We start from the raw sequence: 24049 nt of genomic DNA on the forward strand, positions 1-24049 counted from the left end.
ATCACGTGCAGCTAGCTTTTCACGTGCCGGGTGCCCCAAAGGAAAAAAAAACCACTTAAAGCAACCTTCTCACATGCAAATTCAAAAGCGCGTCTTCTACACTCGCCATTAACAAGCGTCACCGTTTTATCATTCCGAAAACTCTAATCGAAACCGTCCACGTGTAAATCCTGATACCGAGAACAAATAAGCAAGACTGCACAGGATCAAATCTTCCTTATCAAATTCAAAATTTCCGTTAACTTTTCAAAATTCCCACTTAAATCTAACGGCACCGTCTAAATTACCGAGCCCCACTTAACGCTGTCACTTACCCGCTATAAATCTCTTTCTTCTTCGATCATATCGCATAGAACTAGCTAAACATTACTCATTGATCTTTTCATTTCTCGCTCTAGAACTTTCTTCAGTTACTTTCTCACTCTAAAACTCGTTCTTCCAACTCAGTACTCAAGATGCGTGAGATTCTTCACATCCAGGGAGGACAATGCGGGAACCAAATCGGAGCCAAGTTTTGGGAGGTTGTGTGCGCGGAGCACGGGATCGACTCCACCGGAAGGTACCAAGGGAACACTGAAATGCAACTCGAGCGAGTTAACGTGTACTACAATGAAGCGAGTTGTGGAAGATTCGTACCTCGAGCTGTGCTCATGGATCTGGAGCCAGGGACCATGGACAGTGTCAGATCTGGTCCTTACGGACAGATTTTCCGGCCGGATAATTTCGTTTTTGGACAGTCCGGTGCCGGAAATAACTGGGCGAAAGGTCACTATACCGAGGGAGCTGAGTTGATTGACTCGGTACTCGATGTTGTGAGGAAGGAAGCAGAGAATTGTGACTGTCTTCAAGGTATTCTTTCTTCCAATTTCTAATTACAGCTGATTTTGATAGTTTAGGTTTATTTTTTCTCTTCGAATTTTTTGGTTTTTGTTTTTCATATTTTGATATATTTTCTAATCATTTTCCGTTGTAAAATTGCTTGGTTATTCTACTGTTCCTTTTTCAATTTATTGATAATTTTCACAATTGTGTTTACATAACAATACAGTGTGTTATTTTTAAAATTATTTTATTGCTAATTATGAATGAGGCTTAATTGTAGAAAATGTAATCTCGATATAGAAATTTATGCGTGTTTAGGCTTTTTTATTTATTTGAATTGTTATGTAATTAGCTTGACACATTTGAAAAAAGTGTGTCTATCGGTCTGACGCACTTGAGATTAGTTTTAGTTTATTCAATTTTTTCAAATTATTCACGGGGTCCAAGTATTATGGTTGTTTCTGCCTTTCTGGGTGTCGTGTTTCTGGTGTCTCTGCTTAGCTCGATTGTGTAGAGTGTATGTTAAGATGTTATCATTTTTCTTATGAGTTACTTGAAATTCTAGATTAGTATGTGAGAACAGGATTGCAGTTCCGTATGCGCTGTGATAGATTAGTTTCTTGCTGCAGATACAGTAGTTGTGATGTAACTGGGATGTGTGTGCATTTTTTAATTTTGATTGGTATTATCCTCTGTTTTGTTTACTTGAAATTTAGGTGCTAACATGGTTTCAGAATCTTTTCAGGGTTTCAGGTTTGCCACTCCCTTGGTGGTGGAACTGGTTCTGGAATGGGAACACTTTTGATTTCCAAGATCAGAGAAGAATACCCTGATCGAATGATGCTTACTTTCTCTGTGTTTCCGTCTCCTAAAGTATCTGACACTGTTGTTGAACCTTATAATGCTACACTCTCTGTCCACCAACTTGTTGAGAACGCGGATGAGTGTATGGTTTTGGATAATGAAGCTCTCTACGATATTTGCTTCCGCACTCTTAAACTCACCACTCCAAGCTGTGAGTTCACCATCATCCTATGTTTCTGCTGCATTGCTTTCCGTTGTAGTTTGTTTATATGCAAATGTATGTGTATAATCTGTGTAATCTAAATTTTGGAATTTTATTGTTTTGTTGCAGTTGGAGATTTGAACCATCTAATTTCAGCCACAATGAGTGGTGTTACATGTTGTCTCCGATTCCCTGGTCAATTGAACTCTGATCTTCGCAAACTGGCAGTGAATCTAATTCCTTTCCCTCGTTTGCATTTCTTCATGGTGGGTTTTGCCCCACTCACTTCTCGTGGCTCACAGCAGTACAGGGCTCTCACTGTACCTGAGCTGACCCAACAGATGTGGGATTCCAAGAACATGATGTGCGCCGCTGATCCTCGCCACGGGCGTTACTTGACAGCATCTGCCATGTTCCGTGGTAAGATGAGCACGAAGGAGGTTGATGAGCAGATGATCAATGTTCAGAACAAGAATTCATCATACTTTGTTGAATGGATTCCCAACAATGTGAAATCAACCGTCTGTGATATCCCTCCAACCGGTCTTAAAATGGCTTCTACATTCATCGGCAACTCAACATCTATTCAAGAAATGTTTAGGAGGGTGAGTGAGCAATTCACGGCTATGTTCCGAAGAAAAGCTTTCTTGCATTGGTACACTGGAGAGGGTATGGATGAGATGGAGTTTACTGAAGCCGAGAGTAACATGAATGACCTTGTTTCTGAGTACCAGCAGTACCAAGATGCTACTGCAGACGAAGAGGGGTATGACTTTGAAGATGAGGAAGAAGTCCAGGAGGAGGAAGAGGAAGTTTAGAAACTAGTATTTTAACTAGTATCTTTAACCGTGTGTTTTGTTTGTGTGTGTGGTACTCTATGAATGACCTTTTCCCCATGTTTTACTTGTTAAAGCTGACGCGTATTAATTTCTGAAAGATTGAAGCATATAATCCATATTAGTCATGTTAAGGGTTTGGATTCTTTAAATTCCTTGTGTTCCAAAATTCTCCTAATCAAGTCTACTAAAGTGAATTATCAAACAATTATTAAAACTCTGAGAACCATTTTTTTCTTTCTTTCAAACACTGTAAACAATTTGGTACATTATTTCAGTGATCCAAAAATATTACCATCTACACTGAAGCTGAATGCTTGACATGTAGTACACAAATACCATGTTGATACCAAAACACCACTCTTTCCAGAATCTAAGAAATATTAATACATAAATGAAATATTATATATAAGTTTTAAGGTGGAATGAAGGATTGGGATTTCTGGAGAGTTTGGGGGTGGTGAGGGAGGATTGGGGTGCCTTTGTTCCTCACCCTCATATCTCTCTCTTACAACAATTCCTCTCATATCTGTATTTTTCTGGTTAAAACTTGTGTTCTAAGGGTGTAAGATAAAAAACTTTGTGGAATATTAGTGTAAATAACAATGCATTCAACTTTTTAAAATCAAAGTAGTGTACTATTCAATAATTAATTTTTCTTTTGGATTTTTTAACTTGGTTTATTGAAGCATATTAGTTTATCAAGTGGTTTGCTAGTTCATCATAGTGAAAAGTTATAAAAATGTCTAGATTATAAATATTTATTTTCGGTTGCATTCAAATTATACACACTCAACGCTTGAGTGAGTAAATCACCCGGGGATTTTATTCAAAAATGTGTTAGAAGATGCATCTCCGTAATCACTTAATTCAAAACATTGATTTTTACGTTCAGTGAGTTTTACAGAGATGCATGTCCGAACATATTTTAATTCATATACCTCGCGCCAGAACCTTCTCCCTTCCTTCTTCATTTGTTACATTTTCTCAAACCCTTCAAAGAGCTCAGAGCAAGATTCAAGTGTGTCATTTTTCAAGCTTCAACACTACTTCAACTGCATTGCAATCCATCCCAATAAATTTCATTCACTCCATTCAAACTTTCGCACAACAATTCTCAATCGACAAGTTTCTCATTTTCTTTCTATTTTTGAGTTGGGATGCATGTTTTATGTAATATAGGTCATTTAAGATGCATTAGTTTGTAGTTATATTCAAAATAGGTACTTTATTTAGACATGCATACAAATTTATTGGTGTTTAGGGCATTGTCTGCATTTTCTGAAATTTTCGTTGTCGCACATTTTTACAGAGATACAACTCCAAAATTTTTTGGATTTTTTTGCCTTTCCAAATTTACGAATATGCATCTCCGGATTTCTGGATTTTGCTTTTCTGTTTTACGGAAATGCATCTCCGAGTTATACTTGTCATGATTGTGATATTGTTTTTTGCTTTGTATTATAGGAACAAAGACTGAAAACCATAACAGGTTGAGGCACGATTGCGTATCCCAACATGCAGTCGTTCGTAGGGAGAGGGCAGTGCGCTCGAGGCCACAAGTTAGTGCTAGTTCATTTGACGCAGAGACGTCAACTTCACATGGTTGCGTATATCAAAAATAAATTCCTACAGAAACGAGAAGACCTGGCGGGGGAGTACCACAATGTGAGATGTGCCTTTGGAGTAAAGGGCATCACCAGCAAAAAAACACCCTAGAAAATATCCCCATTCCTAGGTTAAGGGGTTTAACCAATGATGGCCCAGATAGAAACTAATGACCTTTTGGTCACAAAGGCCGTAAGGAGAAGAGTATTTTAGATGGAACAAGTTGAAAATCAATCTAAAGGAAGGTTTTCAAGATTTATACTCGGCATATAGCTGAAATACCCTCATGTAGGCTCAGGATCCCAAATGAAGCTTAAAAGAAGCATCTTTCAAATGTTTAAGGACGACCTCTTCGAAGTCAGAGAAAGGCAACCACAGTCCTATCCTCATGAATAGGCACTCATAGAGAGGGATCACACAAACATCAAAAGAGTTGCATATCCTCTACTTTCAGACTCACTCGAAGAGCCAACCATTTTAAAGGGTCGACGAAAATGGTTCTAACAACCTCTATTGCTGCCTCAATATTCATAACAGAAAGGGTATCCACCATCTTTGCATAGACCCATTTGTAATTCACTAAATTTGGCCGACCTTGAAGGTCCAAATATGCCTATACTTTAGCATTTGTGGGCTCATGGTTTTCGGACCTATGAAAAAGTTGGATAAAACTTTTATCATGTTCCCTTCTCTACTAGTTAGCTTGTATTTCCTCCTCGGATAAGAAGGGATGGGCATAAGGATCTCGACAAGATTTACCTCCAAACCAACATTAGATAAAAAGGCTTCTAATGAGTAAAACGAAGAAGTTCCTCCCTCCTAGGATTCCACAAATTCCCTTGCCGAATCAGATTCATCAAATAAAGGTATGACTTTTAGTTCTAGGTGATTATGATTAAGTAGAGGGAGATGAAAGTCAGGGGATGTCCCCATTGTCGAGGCAAAAGAAGTTTCACACTTGGAATCACTCACTAAGTTAACTATATTATCACTCATCCTTATTAAAAAACATGAAATCCTGAAGAAAACACTTAAGTTAGGAAGATACTTGAAGGAGGAGATTGATTAAGTAAAAAGAATGAAGGAGTAGGGATTTTGATTAAAGAAGCTGTATCTGTTCTGATGAATTCTCTTAGGAGAAAAGAAGCGAAAATGTTCACTAAGAAATTGAATGTGAATAAGCTAAAATGCCAAGGGTTGCAACAAATTCCCAAAACGCTCAACACTCCCTACTTGTAGACGAAGGCAGATGAATGATCCATATTCGTTAGAAAAGGGTTAAAAAATCAATGACTAGATTCTTCATTGGGGAAAGCGTGCAAATTTGAGTGAAATCAAATGAAGTGTAAACCTCTCCAAGTCCTAAGTTGTCACATTACCACAATGATAAAACCACATTTAATGCGCGTGTTCCCCACTAATCTTTCAACAAACTCCAAACGTTTTAGCTCTAACACACATTGGACAATGTCCCAGAGGCTGACCAAATCACTAAAGCCTTCCCTGACCCACTCAATTCCCGACAAAGCCTTGGGAAAAACTGTTATAGGCTGGCCTAATGCTCAGATATAAAAGACCAGATTCCCCTCAAATCCATTCCACTTGACCCAAGATATAAAAGTTGGTTCATATCCCAAATAAGTTACACTATCTGATTTCCACTTTTCACCATACTCATCTTAAATCTTAAACTGATTTGTAATGGAGATCAACATAACTGTTTCCGGACCATCAATTCTTCAAGTGCATCCTTTTCTAATTCCAACATAACATATAAGTTAAAATATCTTCAAATGCATCCTTTTCTAATTCAAGCATAACATATAAGTTAAAATATCATTATAATATCGTGATCAAGTTAAACCTTTGATAGTTTTTAATCCTATGATATTTTATATCTTAAATATTTAATAATTATTCTTCAAAATAAATATATTTGTCATTGTAAAAAATATTGTTAAAACAAAGTGGTTTTGAAGAATATATACGTCTAATTTTGTTCTCATGTTTGTACAAAGTGGCTGGTAGAATGCGTTGAAACAAGCTCTGAATTTTTCTCTTAGCACCCTAATGAACAAGTCCACCATCGTCTAACACCATGGTTTTCACCAAATGGATCTGGCACATCATTGTGTGGAATAATAACGGTCAACACTAAAAAAAGCCAACTCATCCTTATCCGCTGATACAAGACACAGTTGATATCATCTAATGACCAAGTTTCTATCTTCTGAAGCCTTATCCTATGATGTTTTCCTTTCCAAATCACTCATAGTTCAAATTGTGTTTAAATTTTCTATCACCCTAGTACAGTCTCTACAACGGCGCACTAATCTCTTGGACGATACCTTACAACGGTTCAATTAAGTCTCTATATATTCAAACTCTCCATTACAAAACATTTGATCGAACAACATCCATTCATAAAGTTATGTTTGCAAGTCTAAAAAAGAGAAATCAAGAAATATTTCAAAGTCACAAGTGAAATACATTCTATACACTTTGTTTTAATTCAAGGATCTAAATTTACAAATACGGAGGAGTTTTTGGTCAATAGTCTTTGGAGCGATGTGGGTGTCGGGTATTCTTTTGCTAACTCGATGGGTATGTCGGGAGGGATTATTTCTCTTTGGAGAACGGATAGAGTGGAAGTCATACATAGTTTTAGAGGTGAAGGTTTTTTGGGAAACAAAGTGATATGGAAGGAAGATGTTTATTATGTGGTTAACGTTTATTCTTCTTGTTGTCTTAGGAAGAAAAAAGAATTATGGAGAAGTTTGTTGGATTTGAAACGAGCTAATAGTGATGGGGAATGGATAATCGGAGGGGATTTTAACGCTACGAAAAACAATAGTGAACGTAAAGGGAGGACGAATAGTGGAGGAGATAATGGAGCGGCTTTGTTTGGGAAATTTGTGGTAGAGAGTGGGATGGTGGATGTTCCATGTAAAGGGAAAAATTTTTCGTGGTATAGTGGTGATGGGAGATCTATGAGTCGAATAGATCGTTTTTTAGTATCTAATAACGTGGTGAATTTGTGGGGGGTGGTGGGGCAACTTATTGGGAGGAGAGATATTTCGGATCATTGTCCGGTTTGGTTAGTGAAGGATAATACAAACTGGGGACCGAAACCGTTCAAGTTTAACAACGAATGGTTTTCTTTGAGCTCTTTTATCCCTTTTGTTAAAGAGGAGTGGAAAGGTTTGAATGTGGAAGGGAGGGGTGATTTTGTTTTAAAAGAGAAATTAAGGAGGTTGAAAGAAAAGCTTATTTGGTGGAATATAAATGTGTTCGGTAAATTTGATTTGGAAGTGGAAGAAAGTGTGAGGGATTTAAATATGGGGGATGATGTTTTGGAGGTGGCTCCAGAAGAATTATTTGAGGATACTATTTCAAGTAGAAAAGGGGCGGAAAAGAGGTTTTGGTTGAATTTAAGAATCAAGGAGAACATGATTGTTCAAAAGTCTAGAATTAAATGGCTTAAGGATGGTGATTCAAATAGTAAGTTTTTCCATAAAGTGGTGAAAGAGAGGAGAAGAATTAATCATTTGGGTCCTATTTCTACTTCCGGGGGCGTGATTGAGAAAGTGGAGGAGGTAAAGGAGGAGGTACGTAGGCATTTCTCTTGTAAATTTGTTGAAGATGTTTCGGATATAATGGTTTTAGATGGTGTGCCTTTTGCGAGTATTTCTCCCGTTGTGTTCGCTTCTCTCGAGCTTCCTTTCCTTGAAGAAGAAATTAAGGAAGCTATATGGAGTTGCGGTAGTTCTAAAAGTCCGGGGCCGGATGAATTTTCTTTTTTATTCATTAAGAGGTGTTGGTTTTTTCTTAAGGAGGATTTTGTGCGGTTTTTCAATTATTTTCATTCGGGGGGTGAGGTTTCAAAGGCTTTATCTTCTTCTTTTTTATCTTTGGTTCCGAAGGTCACAAATCCGGTTTCTTTGGATGAGTATAGGCCTATTTGTTTGGTGGGATGTATGTACAAGGCGATTTCTAAACTCTTAGCGGGGAGGATGAAAAAGGTGATCCATGAGATTATTTCTCCTTCACAAAATGCTTTTGTTCCGGGTAGACAACTTCTTGATGGGGTGTTGGTTGCAAATGAGGTGGTGGATTTAGTCAAAAAAGATGGGAGAAGGTGTTTAATGTTCAAGGTGGATTTTGAGAAGGCCTATGATAAAGTATCTTGGAATTTCCTAAGGTATATGTTAGAAAGAATGGGTTTTGGTCTTTTATGGAGGAGATGGATGGACATCTTGGTGTTTCAAAGTAAGATGTCCGTTTTGGTAAATGAGAGCCCAACTAAGGAGTTCGTGGTTGAAAAGGGTTTGCGTCAAGGTGATCCATTATCGCCGTTTCTTTTTGTTTTGGTTGTGGAGGGATTGGCGGGTTTAGTAAGGAAGTCGGTGGAGAATGGGGAATTCAAAGGTATCGATATAAAGGGGGAGTGTGCGGTGGACATCCTTCAATTTGCGGATGATACTCTTTTGATAGGTGAGGGCTCGTGGAGGCATGTGTGGGCTATTAAGGCGGTGCTTAAGGCGTTCGAGATTGTTTCGGGGCTTGGCATAAACTATCACAAGAGTAAATTGATTGGCTATAATGTTAGTAAGAATTTTATGGAGGCGGCGTCTTATGTTCTTTCGTGCAAAGTAGAAGAAGGGACGTTCTCTTTTCTTGGTATTGTTGTTGGGTGCAATCCGAGGAAGATAGCGACATGGTCTCCTCTTGTGTCTAAATTGAAGAAACGTCTTTTGTGTTGGAAGAATCGTTTTCTAAGTTTGGGAGGTAGAATTACTCTTTTGAAGTCGGTTCTAACCTCTCTCTTTATTTTCACGATGTCTTTTTACAAATTGCCGGTTACGGTGGCAAAGGAAATTTCGAGAATCCAAGGGAATTTCTTGTGGGGAGGAGGGATGGATGAGAAAAAGAGGATTCATTGGGTTAGTTGGAAGAGTGTTTGCCTTCCGGTGGATAAAGGGGGTCTTGGCATGAAAAATATCAAGGACTTTAAGATGGCGCTTCTTAATAAATGGAGATGGAGAATTATTAAAGGAGAGGATGGTCTTTGGTATAAATTGTTGAAAGCTCGTTATGGAGATGTAACTATGAAGGCTTTTTGTGGAGGTAAGTTTCCTAATTCTTCTCCTCTTTCTTCATCTTTTTCTTTTATTGTTGATTCTTTTTGGTGGAGGGATATGATGGGTATTGGCAATTTTGGGAAGGGTGATTGTGATGATCCGGTGGGGTCGTTGGTGGGCTTCAAATTGGGGAATGGGTTTTCCACTCCTTTTTGGGAAGCTAAGTGGTTAGAATCGTTTTGTCTAAAGGATAATTTCCCGGATTTGAATAAGTTATCTTGTTTGAAGAAAGTGGCGGTGGCGGGAATAGGCGGATGGGAGAATGGGGTTTGGAAGTGGGGGAATTTCGGATTAGATCCATTGGTGGTGGCCGAGAATAATCTTGAGTCGGATTTGGATGTCTTATGTAATTTGTTGGAGGGCCGAGGGCCTCGTAATCTTGAAGGTGATGGGGCGGTTTGGAGAGCCGAAGCGGAAGGAGTTTTCACGGTGGCTTCTTGTTACAAATTCTATGCCGGTAATCGTATTCCTTTCGGTCCTTTCAACAAAGATGATGGGGCTTTGGGTTTGGTTTGGAAAGTGGAGGTTCCGTTCAAAGTAAAGGCGTTTGGTTGGTGTTAGAATCCAAAATGTGAATAATTGTGGATAACTTTTGTGGTATTTTGATAATTTTCCTCAACTCTTTCCATTTAATTACGGTTTGATATCGTGTAAATAAATAACATTTAGTTTGGTAGTAAATATATTAATTTTAAGCTTTTCTTTTGCTTTTTGTAGGTTTTATGCATTTTGGGAAGTATTAGGAGGTATTGAGGCATTTTGGAGCAAGTTTGGAGGCCAAAGGAAGGATTTTTGTTCAGCAAGGGCCGCTCAGCGGCCACTAAGCGCGCTTTACAGGGGCGAGAGGAAAATCTGTGTTCAGCAAGTTCCGCTAAGCGGCCTCAGCCCGCTTAGCGGCCTCCAGCTTGGAAGCAGATATTTTGTGAGGACCGCTTAGCGGCCGTCATGGCGCTAAGCGGCGGTACTTTTTCAAGTGGCCACTTTTAGGCACTTAGAGATATTTTGTGGATCTTATCTTGTTATCTTTTCATTCTAACAACACACACACTCTAGGGCAAGAGGAGAAGAAAGAAAAACTCATCCATATTCAAGATTTCTCAAGCATTTTTCTTCATCATCTTTGAATTTCTATGCTAGGAGGTCTTGTGTTGATGTTTGTTGTTGAAGCTATGGATAGCTAAACTTCTCATGTGTCAAGATTAGAGGTAGTTAGCTTGTAGAGTATGTATTTAGTTTGATCTTTTGTATATGAACCTTGTTGGTGATTAATATATGGTGAATATCTTTGTATTCATGTTTATATGATGTTTTGATACACTATTGAGAGATATGTTTCAAATCTTGACCAAAAGGGTATTCATCTATCAACAATCAAACTCTAGAGATAGATTTGTGAGTTGATAATCACTTGTATCAAACTTTAAAGGTTATTATGTCAACTGTCGGCATGAGAGATCATCTGACGGTTAACATAATAACAATCACGACACTGCTTTAGAGATAAACAGTATCGAGAGGATACGTGATTGTATTAATCATTGATATGTTCATATACATGATCATCAGAGTATATACAAAAGCAAGCTAACGAAAACTAATCTTGACACAGTTTTACTAAACCGTTTTTAAACCCGAAGTTATTGTCTTTAATTTCTTTTCATGCTATTTATCTTTCATGACACTAAAAACATCCCGAATCTTAACTCAAAGTACACTAAGCTGTAGAACGGCGATAATATCGCATCAATCCCTGGGGAGACGATACTAGAAATATTTATCCTATACTTTCTAACAGTTGGAGACTCTTTGTGAATAGGCTTCCAACTAAAGATTTACTCATGCATAGAGGTATTTCATTTACGGTAGATAATTCAAAGTGTGTTTTTTGTGGTGTCGATTCGGAAAGCCGGAATCATTCCTTCTTCAATTGCTCTTCGGTTAGGGTGGTATGGGGTGCGGTGGCGAGGTGGATTGGGAAACCGGTTAGAGGGGTGGAGGATGATTGTTTGAGTGGCTTTATGGATTGGTTATCTTTTTGTAAAAAAAAGAAAGTTAAAGAGGGTAAATTAAGAGTGGTTTGGTTAGCAATTTTATGGTCCCTATGGCTTTGTAGAAATGGGGTGTGCTTTAGGAAGGAAGTGTGGAATGTGGATAATTTGATTTGGAGCATTAAGATTATGGTGTGGAAGTGGGCTTTTATAGGAGATATTACTTATCCCATTGGTAGTTTTTACGAATTTAACAAAGACCCCTTGTTATTTATTTCGTAGTGCTAATTGGTGTGTAATCTCTCGTTTTTTGTGGGATTGCCCCCCCTTTTTCCTTGATGTAAACAGGTTTGAGAACCTTTAATTCTCTCTTTAATACAACTTGCTTACTAAAAAAAACTTTGTATTAAAATATTAACACTTGTATTGAGCTAGAATTTCTATTCTCTCTCTTATAGTTATTCTGTAAACAGTCAAACTCAAACATCATCCATATCACAAAACTTAGGAAGAAACACCCCTACACTAGCTGCTAGGTTGAAGTAAAGATCAACAACATTTGGACAACTCTTGTAACACTGTGGAGAACATAACTTCTCTATGAAACGAGATTCCAGAAGTGCGTCTGATGAAATCCCAAGTGATTTTCTGTCTAAGTTACAAGCTTTTATGCATTGGTCATTTTCAATGTGATCTTTTAGTTTATCAGCTTTAATATTTGATGTTTTGCATGTGTATGCTTCTTCTCCTAATCTTTTCACATGTTTCTCGAGGACACACCTTTTGCTGCTAGACTGTGAAGCACGGGTACTCCGTTTTAGGTAAAGTACCGGTACCGGGTACGTACCGGGTACCGGTACACGTACCGTACGCGTACGGTACGCACCGAAGCCGTACCAAATTTTTTATTTTTTATTTTGCTTTGGTACACCAACCGGTACACATTTGGTACACGTACCCAAAATTTTTTATTTCTTTCGATATTAAATTTTTTTGGATAACATAATTTGGGCTTAAGTAAAAATTAGGTTATTTATTTATTTTGTTTATAAATAAAAAACTGAAAGAAAAATTAAGAAATAGACTCATTGAAAAGAAATTGGAGCACATATGGATTCATTCACTCATTGAAAAGGAATAGGCTCAATCTAAAAAGAGCCGAGGATTTAGTTTTTGTTCATACAAATCTTCGTCTTCTTTCAAGAAAGAGTAAGATTTATAATGAAGGAGTAACAAAGATGTGGGATATTGGTGGACATGAATTGAATCTATTTGATGGAGATGATATTCTTGAAGTTGTTACTCTTTCTCTCGATGAACCTGAACTAGAAGCTGCATTCATTGGAGAAGAAAATATTGATTTTCAACCTTGATTTTATGAATTATTAATACTTTTAAGTGTGATTTATTCAAGCAAATTATTTTTTAATTATATTATTTTATCGTTATTTAAATAATATAATTGTTTAGTTATTGTTATAATTGTATTTTTAAAGCATTATACTAACGTACCCGTACCTTAGTTTTTCTAAAAATGCCGTACCCCGTACCAGTACCCGTACCGGGTACTGGGTACGTACCGGTACCTATGCAACGCAGCTGCTAGATGAAACCGCAAATCAACATGTTTCTGTGCTTAAATTCTCACATTCTATTCCTCCTGTATTGATTTCACCACTACCATATTAGTTCATTAGTTAAGACTTAAGAATCATACTACCAAACACGTATTCGATTAGAAGTATCTATACTATATAATCCAGTATTCAAAAAAGTGTGGAGACTTACCGAGAGTGCCTGTCAGGGCTAGAAACATGACAAGGGAGATTATAACCAAATTCCTTAAGATAAATTTAGAAGCCATGGCTTAAAGGAAAAGAAAGCTAGTGACTAAAACTGGTTGGGAATTTTTTCGCTAACAAATTTGTGCTTGGATGAATGTTCGTTTATGAAGGTCGATGGTTGGTGCATTTGTATAATTTGAATCTGAATCAGAATAGCTGTCAACCGATGCCTTATTTTATGGTCCGTGGGGAAAATTCATAAGATGCTTAACACATGGAAGATCCCTTTTCTTACTCAACACACAGTGGTTAAGATCTTTGATTACATTACACAATTAAAAGTTTACTTCTTCTTCTTTTTAATATATATTTTAGCCTTATGTATGATTTAAAACTTTGGTGGTGATAATGAGGAGAATGAAGAATGAGTTTTGTATTTTCTTGATCGAGTCTTTGTGCCTTTAATGCTGTGGAGGCTTTGTAATGGTGTTTCCTTGAACAAAATTTTCTTTTCTTGATAATTTCTTTACTTTACTTGTTTATGTTTTATATCTATCTATATCTATAATATAAAAAAAGTAATGGTTATGGAAAACTCAATTTTAACCTTGCTTATATTTTTGCCAAATCACAATTTTGAGGGTAATTTGTGTCTAAACTAACCAATTCTTGACCAAATGTCAGGTTTGGTTACAACTCAAACACAATTTACCTCAAATTTGCCTTGTAACAATTTTAATATTATTTATTTTAGTAACTAATGGTTCGATGCCAAACAAAAATTTAAAGACAATGCATAAAGTTGCCCTTACTGTGTTCACAAGTCAGAACTTTCAAAAAATGAAATGGTTCCCAATGCATTGTTATGTCACTCATTTCTCTAAAATTTGTCTTCATCTCTCTGTCTTCTCTTTCATCTCATATTCATCTATGTCTTCTCTTTCATCTAATTTTCATCTCCGTCTTTTCTTTCATCTCATCTCAGGCTTGGTTTCATCTCATCTTCGACATGGCTAGAACCTAATTCATCTTTCTAATGAGTTTGTTGATATTCAAATCTATCACAAATGGGTTGTTGTCAACAAGCACAAGGAACGCTTCGAGATGGTTATTGTTGATAAATATGTAAGCATATTTATGAACTTTCATCATTTTTGCTTTGTGTTGTTTAAATGGATTTTTTTCCCCGCATCTCATCTTCATCGTTGTGCTGGATCTGCTTTCCACAATTGAAATGAAACTTTGTGTTCATGAAATGAAATTTTTTTCAAGAATAAACCTATGTGTTGTTAAAATTAACTTTATGCTGTTATTTCTTATCAATACGAGTTTTGTGTTGTGTTGGAGCGGTAAAGCGGCAAGCAACAAAAGTTTTTGGAAATATTCATCCGGGATTTATCGTGTCCACAGAGATTGGTGAGAAGAACTGCCGTTCGACTATCTCGCGTTCTAAGTTTCATGATTTGGGTGCGGAAAGGTAAATGCGGGAAAAGTAAATAAAAACAGATAAACAATCTCAATAGCCTAAAAGAAATAGTTATGGAATTGCATTTCGTTCTACCCGTCGAATACTTAAATCTGAAGATCTATCGCTCGACACTCACAATACGCATCAACATCACCGGGCATCACTCGAGATGCCACATCGGTGCCCATGTCTGCAACACCGACGAAAGCTCAACTGTACTATTCACATCAGCGATTTCTCCACCGACACAAACAACACGGAGGCATTATACTTGATACCCACTAAGATTGTTAGTCCTAAATCCATGTCTGCAACCCAGAAACTAACAGTTATCATTCCTAATCAAGATCTATGGTGTCCATGTCTGCAACAACACAAATCCAGAGCATTTAAGCAAAAAGATCAAGAACAACAACAATGATGATTTGTAAAGCGAATATATAAACGATCCCAAGATCCACAAATGTACATACAATAAGAGTAGAAATATACATACAACACCCACCATTGGAATGAAACAAAGGGAAGAGAGAAGATGAACCGGAAAGATCTCACCGGTACAATGAAATCGAGTCAGATCCACGATCAATCCACATGACGTCGCACCCAATGGTGTTTCCTAAGCCTCTAAACTACCAAAAAAGGATCAGAGCTCAACTTGTCAAGAAGAGGTGATAAAAAACCTAAAAAATCTGTTATTAACTATTTATACAAAACTGAGTTTCGCAGTGGGCGCGACGCGCCCTATTTCGGTGCGACGCGCCCTATATAAATTTACTAAACCGCCCTAGAGCGCGACGCGCCCAAATCCGGCGCGACGCGCCCAATCTTCTGCCAGACTAAGTTCTTCAAACTCAAAGAGGGCGCGACGCGCCCTGCAGCGCGCGAAGCGCCCTGCACCAGAACAGCAGAATTATTTCCTCTTTGCTCTCGCAGCCGTGTCTTCGACACTTTATTCCTCAAGGCTCCGAAAACACAAGAATACCTACAAAAATACAACAAAACTATCAAACGGTATAAAAGTGTATGAAAATACAAGTATTCGTAAAGTAAACGTAATTACACAAAAACGGGGAATTATTCAAACGGTATTAACAAAAAGCATTGATAAGTGCCACTATTTACATACACAAAATAACTACAATTTGGCACTTAACAACTCTCCCCAACTAGAATCTGTTTGTCCTCAAACAGGGCCAAACACTCAAATCGCAAAAGTAAAAATCCAAAGAATCAAGAATCAACAAAGTTTAGAAAAACGAAACAATTGTACGGTTCAAACAAAAACGTACGAACAAAGTAAACACTTACCACTATCCTACAACGACAACATGAAAATGAAACGATTCCTAAGTACAAAAATTCATACAAAACATCCTAAAACAAAACAAGCTCAATAATGAATCACGCCTAGCAAAAACTCATCGGTAGATGAAAAACACCGAAAGGTGAGGACTTTGAACACTCATCCAACAATCTTGAAAACAATAGACAAAATTATGGATTCATCTAAAAATAGTATTGAAAATGCAACGGCACGAATCACAAGGGCTTTCAAGGTTGTAATGTGGCTCGGTTAACAAACAAGTGATAAGTCCTAAAGCTAATCGAAACAAAAACTTGCCTAAACCTAAGGGAGTAATTACTTCCACAAAGTTTCAAACAAAGGAATTTCAATCAAACTTTTCTCTTCATCACATGTTTCACACCAAACACAAAACTTATTAACACAAATCTTTATTCCAAACTCTTTTTCGTTATGTTCTTTTTCAAACCTTTTTTTTTTCTTTTTTCTTTCTTTTTCTTATCTTTCTTTTTCACATTTTTTTTTCTTTCTTTTTCTTTTCACAACTTCATATCAATCACAACATAAGCACTCAAACATCCTCTCCCCAACTTGAATCCAACCACAATATCAAGTGAATACTCCCTACTTTCTAAGGCAAGGTAAAAATCCAACTAAACATCATAGTTAAGGTCAAGAAAACAAAGATAATCAAAATCCATCAAAAAGGGTGAACTATGTCTCAAGTTCAAAAACAAAATGGACAATGACAAAAAGGCTCAAAGGGGGTACGAATGGTCACACACTCACAAGGTAAAATGACATTTGGCTAGGTAGTTGTGCTCAAAATCAAACAAGTGCCTTGATCACTTTCGTGCATTCACAAAATCAATACAGACGAAAGATTAAACATAATAATATCTAGTTAAAACAAGAAATATTGGTCGCTCGCATATATACACAATGGAAAGCCACCTCACATTTATGGTAAAAAAGATAACTAATTGTGATTCAAGTCATGAGCAAGTTATGCAAAAAGAATGAATAGTATGAAAATTGTACAAATGAAAAGTCTCCTAAACATGCTATGCTATAGAATGCGATAAACGAGTACCTTGCAACGTACAAATTCGAACAATCATTACCGCACAACCGGTATGTTGAATCTATCACAATCGGAGAATTACCAAATGCGACTCCAAGTAATCGGGCCAAAATTTGAGTCTAAACACAAACAAAAGAATTAAAAATAAATCGATAAAATACTATACTATAAAGCCTTGGTGTAAGTGGGAAAAAGGCGAGCCGAGTGACCCTTTAAAAAGAGGTCACTGGCCAAAAGCAACCCAACGCGCGACGCACCCATGAGCGCGCGACGCGCCCTACACCAGAAAAACCAGACCAGTCTAAAAAGACAGATTTTTCAGTGAGCCACCACTTAACACCTACACAACTTAATTACAGAAAAACAGAAAAATAAAACCGTTGGGGTGCCTCCCAACAAGCGCTCGTTTAACGTCGTTAGCTCGACGCCTTTATTGTTTCGCGAATGGTAAGAAACTTCCTCGCGGTACGCCAATGCTTTCGCCTCAAACGCAACCTAAAGAAAATGACCTGCCCAAACACTTAATCAAAACTATACGAAACTTAAAACATAAAACCATCGCAATGCGATTAATCTCAACCAATCCCCGGCAACGGCGCCATTTTGTTGGAGCGGTAAAGCGGCAAGCAACAAAAGTTTTTGGAAATATTCATCCGGGATTTATCGTGTCCACAGAGATTGGTGAGAAGAACTGCCGTTCGACTATCTCGCGTTCTAAGTTTCATGATTTGGGTGCGGAAAGGTAAATGCGGGAAAAGTAAATAAAAACAGATAAACAATCTCAATAGCCTAAAAGAAATAGTTATGGAATTGCATTTCGTTCTACCCGTCGAATACTTAAATCTGAAGATCTATCGCTCGACACTCACAATACGCATCAACATCACCGGGCATCACTCGAGATGCCACATCGGTGCCCATGTCTGCAACACCGACGAAAGCTCAACTGTACTATTCACATCAGCGATTTCTCCACCGACACAAACAACACGGAGGCATTATACTTGATACCCACTAAGATTGTTAGTCCTAAATCCATGTCTGCAACCCAGAAACTAACAGTTATCATTCCTAATCAAGATCTATGGTGTCCATGTCTGCAACAACACAAATCCAGAGCATTTAAGCAAAAAGATCAAGAACAACAACAATGATGATTTGTAAAGCGAATATATAAACGATCCCAAGATCCACAAATATACATACAATAAGAGTAGAAACATACATACAACACCCACCATTGGAATGAAACAAAGGGAAGAGAGAAGATGAACCGGAAAGATCTCACCGGTACAATGAAATCGAGACAGATCCACGATCAATCCACATGGTGTAGCACCCAATGGTGTTTCCTAAGCCTCTAAACTACCAAAAAAGGATCAGAGCTCAACTTGTCAAGAAGAGGTGATAAAAAACCTAAAAAATCTGTTATTAACTATTTATACAAAACTGAGTTTCGCAGTGGGCGCGACGCGCCCTATTTCGGTGCGACGCGCCCTATATAAATTTACTAAACCGCCCTAGAGCGCGACGCGCCCAAATCCGGCGCGACGCGCCCAATCTTCTGCCAGACTAAGTTCTTCAAACTCAAAGAGGGCGCGACGCGCCCTGCAGCGCGCGAAGCGCCCTGCACCAGAACAGCAGAATTATTTCCTCTTTGCTCTCGCAGCCGTGTCTTCGACACTTTATTCCTCAAGGCTCCGAAAACACAAGAATACCTACAAAAATACAACAAAACTATCAAACGGTATAAAAGTGTATGAAAATACAAGTATTCGTAAAGTAAACGTAATTACACAAAAACGGGGAATTATTCAAACGGTATTAACAAAAAGCATTGATAAGTGCCACTATTTACATACACAAAATAACTACAATTTGGCACTTAACATGTTGTCAAAATGCTCTAATATATGTCAAATGAGTTTTGTGTTCAATCTGGTTTGCAGTTTTTCAATGTAGGTTTGTGTTGATGAAATAAAAACTTTTTTTTAAAATGGACCTCTGTGATGTTTCAAAGGAACTTTCTGTTGTTTCTTCTGGCTTTTTCTTTGTTCATTTTCTGAGCACACTAATGTTGTTAAAGTTCTGCATTTTATGGAAAACAACAATTTCCTGCTCATTGATCTATGTCTTTTTATGTTCTTTTTGTGCAGATTTTTACAAGCGTTTTTTATATGTGTAGATTTTAGGGTTTCATACTCAGATTCAATTTTAGAGTGATAAATTTGTCTGAATGATAATTCAAACTGCAGGTAATGTTAAGTTTGTTAATGTCTGTCCTATTTATTATTTTTGAATAATAATGCGTTTCACCTGTTTTGATTAGTATATGTTTTTCATTTTAATGGATTCCACAAATACCTGATATTGGTAATTATTGAGTGATTTTTATGGTTTTTTATTTTTATGATTTTCTCGATTTTGTGAGTGTTTCATGTGATTATGAGCTCCCTGTTTGTTTGTGATGTGCACTCTAATTAATATTTTGCAGGTTGGAGGTTCAGCTCCTCTTTTGTGGGAGCGGGTTGTTTATCTAAGCTATAAACCACACCTTAGGGTTATTAGTCATTGAGCAAACAATAGACTTCTATTTCTTAATTGTTCTGGTTCTTTAATTTTTTTTCCACAGAATATAATTATGTGCCCTTGTTATTACTTTGTGTCTTCTATTTTGATCAATTTCTTACTGTTTGTCCCTAAATTTTAAAGGATTCATTGTACTGGTGCTGAGTGTTACACGTCATCAGAAGTTATAGGATTTGTAGTTCTTGGTATGGTCTACGATGAGATAAAATTGAGTGGTTTTAAAGTTCAGAATACATCTCTTGGTGTTCTAGGTCACTGTTTCATTGAGGTATATCTCTCTTCTTATTGCCTGCGTATGCTTACTGTTATTACAATTGCACTCGATTAGGGTATGAAATAATTTTAAATTTCCACGGATTATATAAAGTGACACCACCCACATTACTCCATTTATGCACCATATTAGATTTTTAGTTTGTTTCATATATACTAATTGAGAGGTACTTGAGATACACAATTAAGAGAAGGTTAAATGTATAACTTTTCATTAGATTTGAAGCAGAATGAGATTTGGATCTTTTTATTTTAGCTTTTGGTGAGATGATTTAATGTAACATTGTTGAAATTGTTTGACACGGTTATGATGTGACCATACGCATGATTGAAGATCACATCACAATTACGGTGCGATGTCGTTGTAGAGGCTACTGCAACAACAATATTGTGGCCGCAATAGTGGATGTAAACAACAAATTTAAACCATTTTTGTTTTAATTTTGTGTGTTTGTTTCAGTGTATTGTTATATATCCTCTTTTTTTCCTTGCAAATGTTTGAGCTGGTATATTACAAATCAGCAATACACGGGAATTTGTTGATTCAGTGATATCTAAGCTATATGTTTAATTGCTTTCTTCTGGATACATGTTTTCCTTCCCTATATGTGTTGCCCAGTGTGTTATTTCATTTAAGTTTGCCTCAGTTCTTCATCTGATGACCTTGATTTTGCTATGATTAACAAAAATTTCAAGAGCACAAGTTTCAACTCCGCCAAATTGCTTCCCTATACTATGGTGCTAATGCAGGATTTAAGGTATACATAAAGTAATTACTTGATTGTTGTTTATTTGATTTTTTATCTTTGATCACACCAGTATTCCACTTGATTGATTATATATAAGGATGAGTGAACCTAGAGTCCTACAATTTTCTTATCCAAACAAGTTTAGAATTTAATTTACGCTTGCTATATAATATATTTAACAAAAGTGTGATACTGTTAAATGAATATCACTATTTATCACTGTTAGCATAATACTAAGTTGAATCATTGTACTTAAATTTATCAATAATGATATGCAGATAACTCATGGCTTAGTGGACAGAGTAATGGAAAAGAAAGGGATTACCTTTGTTTCATCCGGTGATATATTAGGGTAGTATATTGAGCGGTCATATGTATTTGTATAATGGTACAACATGCTCTTTCTGAGTTTTATTTTCCTTTTTTATAGAAACCACTTTATTCCAATTCGAACTTCGAGTTTATGAACTCAATGTTTAGACACAAACTGGCATAAGAATCGGCAATGCAATTGCTGTGGTAACACTCCTCTTCACTTAAAAATGTCTGACATAAACATATATCTGTCATTAAAAGTATATCATTTGGAAGGTATCAAATATTTATGGTGCTATTTATTTGCAGTCCCAGTTTCGACCTCTTTGATGAAATGTTTGAAGAAAGTAATACTCATAATATGATTTTACTAACTTTTTAGATTTATAAAAAATATTATTCTCTTCTCTAACTATGTAATTCTGTTTGAAAGGTGGCAATACTCTTGAGGTCGAAGAAGAAAAATGCAAAATTATAATCGAGAAAACAGTTTTTGATCATATCCACTGTCCAGACAGACTTTGGTCACATCTCTTCAGTTAATTTGTTTTAAAGAGCATAACAGTTTTGAATTGTTCAATTTGTGAGCATCATAACCTGAAGTTCAATAGGTTAGGCACCACACTAGAGATAAAAAAAGAGAAGTAGATAGAATAAGTTTATTGAAATTGACTTATGGGTTGAAAATACAGAAAATGTTTGTTGATATGTGGGGTAAAAGAGACACATGATGAAGTTAATTTGGATCTTTTGATATTTCATCAATCAATAGATGCTTGATAAAGGCAGGGACCAAATATACTTTTAAAATTTAAGCTTTGCGCTTTAAAATTAATCTGTGCGCCACATTTTGAAATTGACATGTACCAAAATTAATCTATGCGCTACATTTTGTGCTCACAAAATTTAACCTTTTGTGTGGGTGGATTACATATTTTTCTGGACTGCAGGGTTCTCAATTCTTTATCTTGTTGTAACCGTTCATTTTTGTCCGTGCATTGTTTGCCTTAAATGGTTTTTCATTTTCTTTAGATATTTTACAAATCAGTATTATTTAACGTGAGAATTTTCTCTACAATCTTATTAGAAAGAAGTTGAGAATGAAGAGGAGCCATCTAAGGAAGCTTACCCCCTCAAATCAATATTATTTAATGTAATTTATAATTGATTATAATGGATCAACCAATTAATTGATTTAATATCAATAAAAAAAATGTACATTGACTAAAATTAGAAAATAATAAATTAAGTTTAAGAGAAAAAAAAAACAAAAATATAATTACTAATAAATATTAAATTTATGTTACTATTATATGGTATTGTTTATAACGTAGACTCATTATTACATATTAAAAAAGTTTATTACTCTTTATGAAATTTGTTATCTATTATTTTTAATATCATTCACTTGATTTAAAATGGTATACAAGAAAAAAAAAACTATTATTTATCTAAATATTTTTATATATGAACATTTATATTAACCCAAATATTTTTTGTAAACATTACTTAAACAAAAATAATATTAGTATACGGGAAAAATATTATTATTGATCTAAATATTTTTATATACGAAAAATGGTATTTATGATCTAAATATTTTGTACTAAAAAATAGTATATGGGAAAAAATATATTATTGATCAAATATTTTTATATACGAAAATTTATTATTGACCTAAATATTTTTGTAAACGATACCTACACAAAAATAATATTTGTATACAAAGAAAAATCTATTATTGATCTAGATATTTTTATATATGAAAAATGGAATTTATGATCTAAATATTTTTTATTTAAAAAAGATATACGGAAAAAAATCTATTATTGATCTAAATATTTTTTATTTAAAAAAGGTATACGGGAAAAAATCTATTATTGATCTAAATATTTTTATATACGAACATTTACTATTGATTCAAATATTTTTGTAAACATTACCTAAACAAAGATAATATTATTATACGGGAAAAATATTTTTATACACGAAAAATGATATTTATGATCCAAATATTTTTTATTCAAAAATGTTATACGGAAAAAAATTTATTATTGATCTAAATTTTTTTATATACAAAAATTTATTATTGATCCAGATATATTTGTAAATGATACATAAACAAAAATAATATTTGTATACGGGAAAAAAAATCTATTATTGATCTAAATATTTTTATATCCAAAAAATTTATTATTAATCTAAATATTTGTATATACGAAAAAAATGTATTATTGCTCTTAATATATTTTTCTCTTTTAATTTTTTATTTCAAATAAATATATTATATAAACAAATGCGCGTACTAGAGCAGAACCCGTGCGTACACACGAGTTTGTTACTAGTTGTTTTCTTCACTCACCATTTTGACCGCCTATGATTTTGTTTCATTGTTTATTTGTCCACAAATTTGTTTCATCGTTTATTCGCATATTGTATCATCATTACCCTATCCACAAATTTTGACCGCCTATGAGTTTGTTTCATCATTACCCGTTCCATTATTGGGAACGGGAGTAAGCTTTGACGTCATTGGGATAGTGCTCAACCAAAGGTCATATCCCATTCTCTGCCCCTATGTTTGAGCCCGGTTCGAGAACGACATATCATGGACTTTACCGTCTATGCAATAGAGTGACTAGCTACTAAGAGAAGGTGTGCCAATTGTGGCTTAGTGTGCCATATTCACTTCGTACGCTACTTTCTTCAATAGAGATTGACACAATATCAATAAAGAGCATAATATTATTCATATCAAAATATTACATAGGAAGATAATCAACCATTAAATCTTTAGGTAAACTTCAGAATACTTAACTAAAACATCATTTGAGTTTTGCAGTGTTCCACGTCCTTAGGAGTGATTCTTCGGTCAAAGTCTCTAGACTGTAGGACCCACCTAATGCATGTGTTGGTCTTGATCATATACGAACCTTCACAAGTTGGTGCGAGCTTCCTGTCTCCAGCGTTCTTTCCTCCGACATCGGTCCATCTTAACACAAGATCCATGAATTTAAATTATTGGGGTCAGACTTGCTTGTTGTATTTGGATGTTTCCGCTTGGCGGATGACGACGCTCA

The 24049-nt window shown here is 35.8% G+C and overlaps 1 protein-coding gene and 1 pseudogene across 1 annotated transcript; one reads left to right on the top strand and one right to left on the bottom strand.

The window, feature by feature from the left end:
* Positions 1 to 334: 334 nt before the first annotated feature.
* Positions 335 to 2866, top strand: LOC131643562 (tubulin beta-1 chain). The gene is made up of 3 exons (XM_058913814.1): positions 335 to 849; positions 1568 to 1837; positions 1958 to 2866. The coding sequence occupies exons 1-3, from the start codon at positions 456 to 458 to the stop codon at positions 2644 to 2646; spliced, it is 1353 nt and encodes a 450-aa protein (XP_058769797.1). The 5' UTR covers positions 335 to 455; the 3' UTR covers positions 2647 to 2866.
* A 9014-nt stretch (positions 2867 to 11880) lies between these two features.
* On the bottom strand, positions 11881 to 13417 carry LOC131649395 (uncharacterized; annotated as a pseudogene).
* Between the last annotated feature and the right edge of the window lie 10632 nt (positions 13418 to 24049).

The sequence above is a fragment of the Vicia villosa genome, linkage group LG1 (assembly GCF_029867415.1).
Source record: "Vicia villosa cultivar HV-30 ecotype Madison, WI linkage group LG1, Vvil1.0, whole genome shotgun sequence".
Lineage (NCBI taxonomy): Eukaryota > Viridiplantae > Streptophyta > Magnoliopsida > Fabales > Fabaceae > Vicia > Vicia villosa.

What these genes read in the sequence shown, in the direction of transcription:
- LOC131643562 (XM_058913814.1), top strand. Translation starts at nt 456, where the DNA reads ATGCGTGAGATTCTTCACATCCAGGGAGGACAATGCGGGAACCAAATC. An exon ending in GAATTGTGACTGTCTTCAAG is followed by an intron (nt 850 to 1,567) that starts GTATTCTTTCTT and finishes GAATCTTTTCAG; the next exon opens with GGTTTCAGGTTTGCCACTCC. An exon ending in TAAACTCACCACTCCAAGCT is followed by an intron (nt 1,838 to 1,957) that starts GTGAGTTCACCA and finishes GTTTTGTTGCAG; the next exon opens with TTGGAGATTTGAACCATCTA.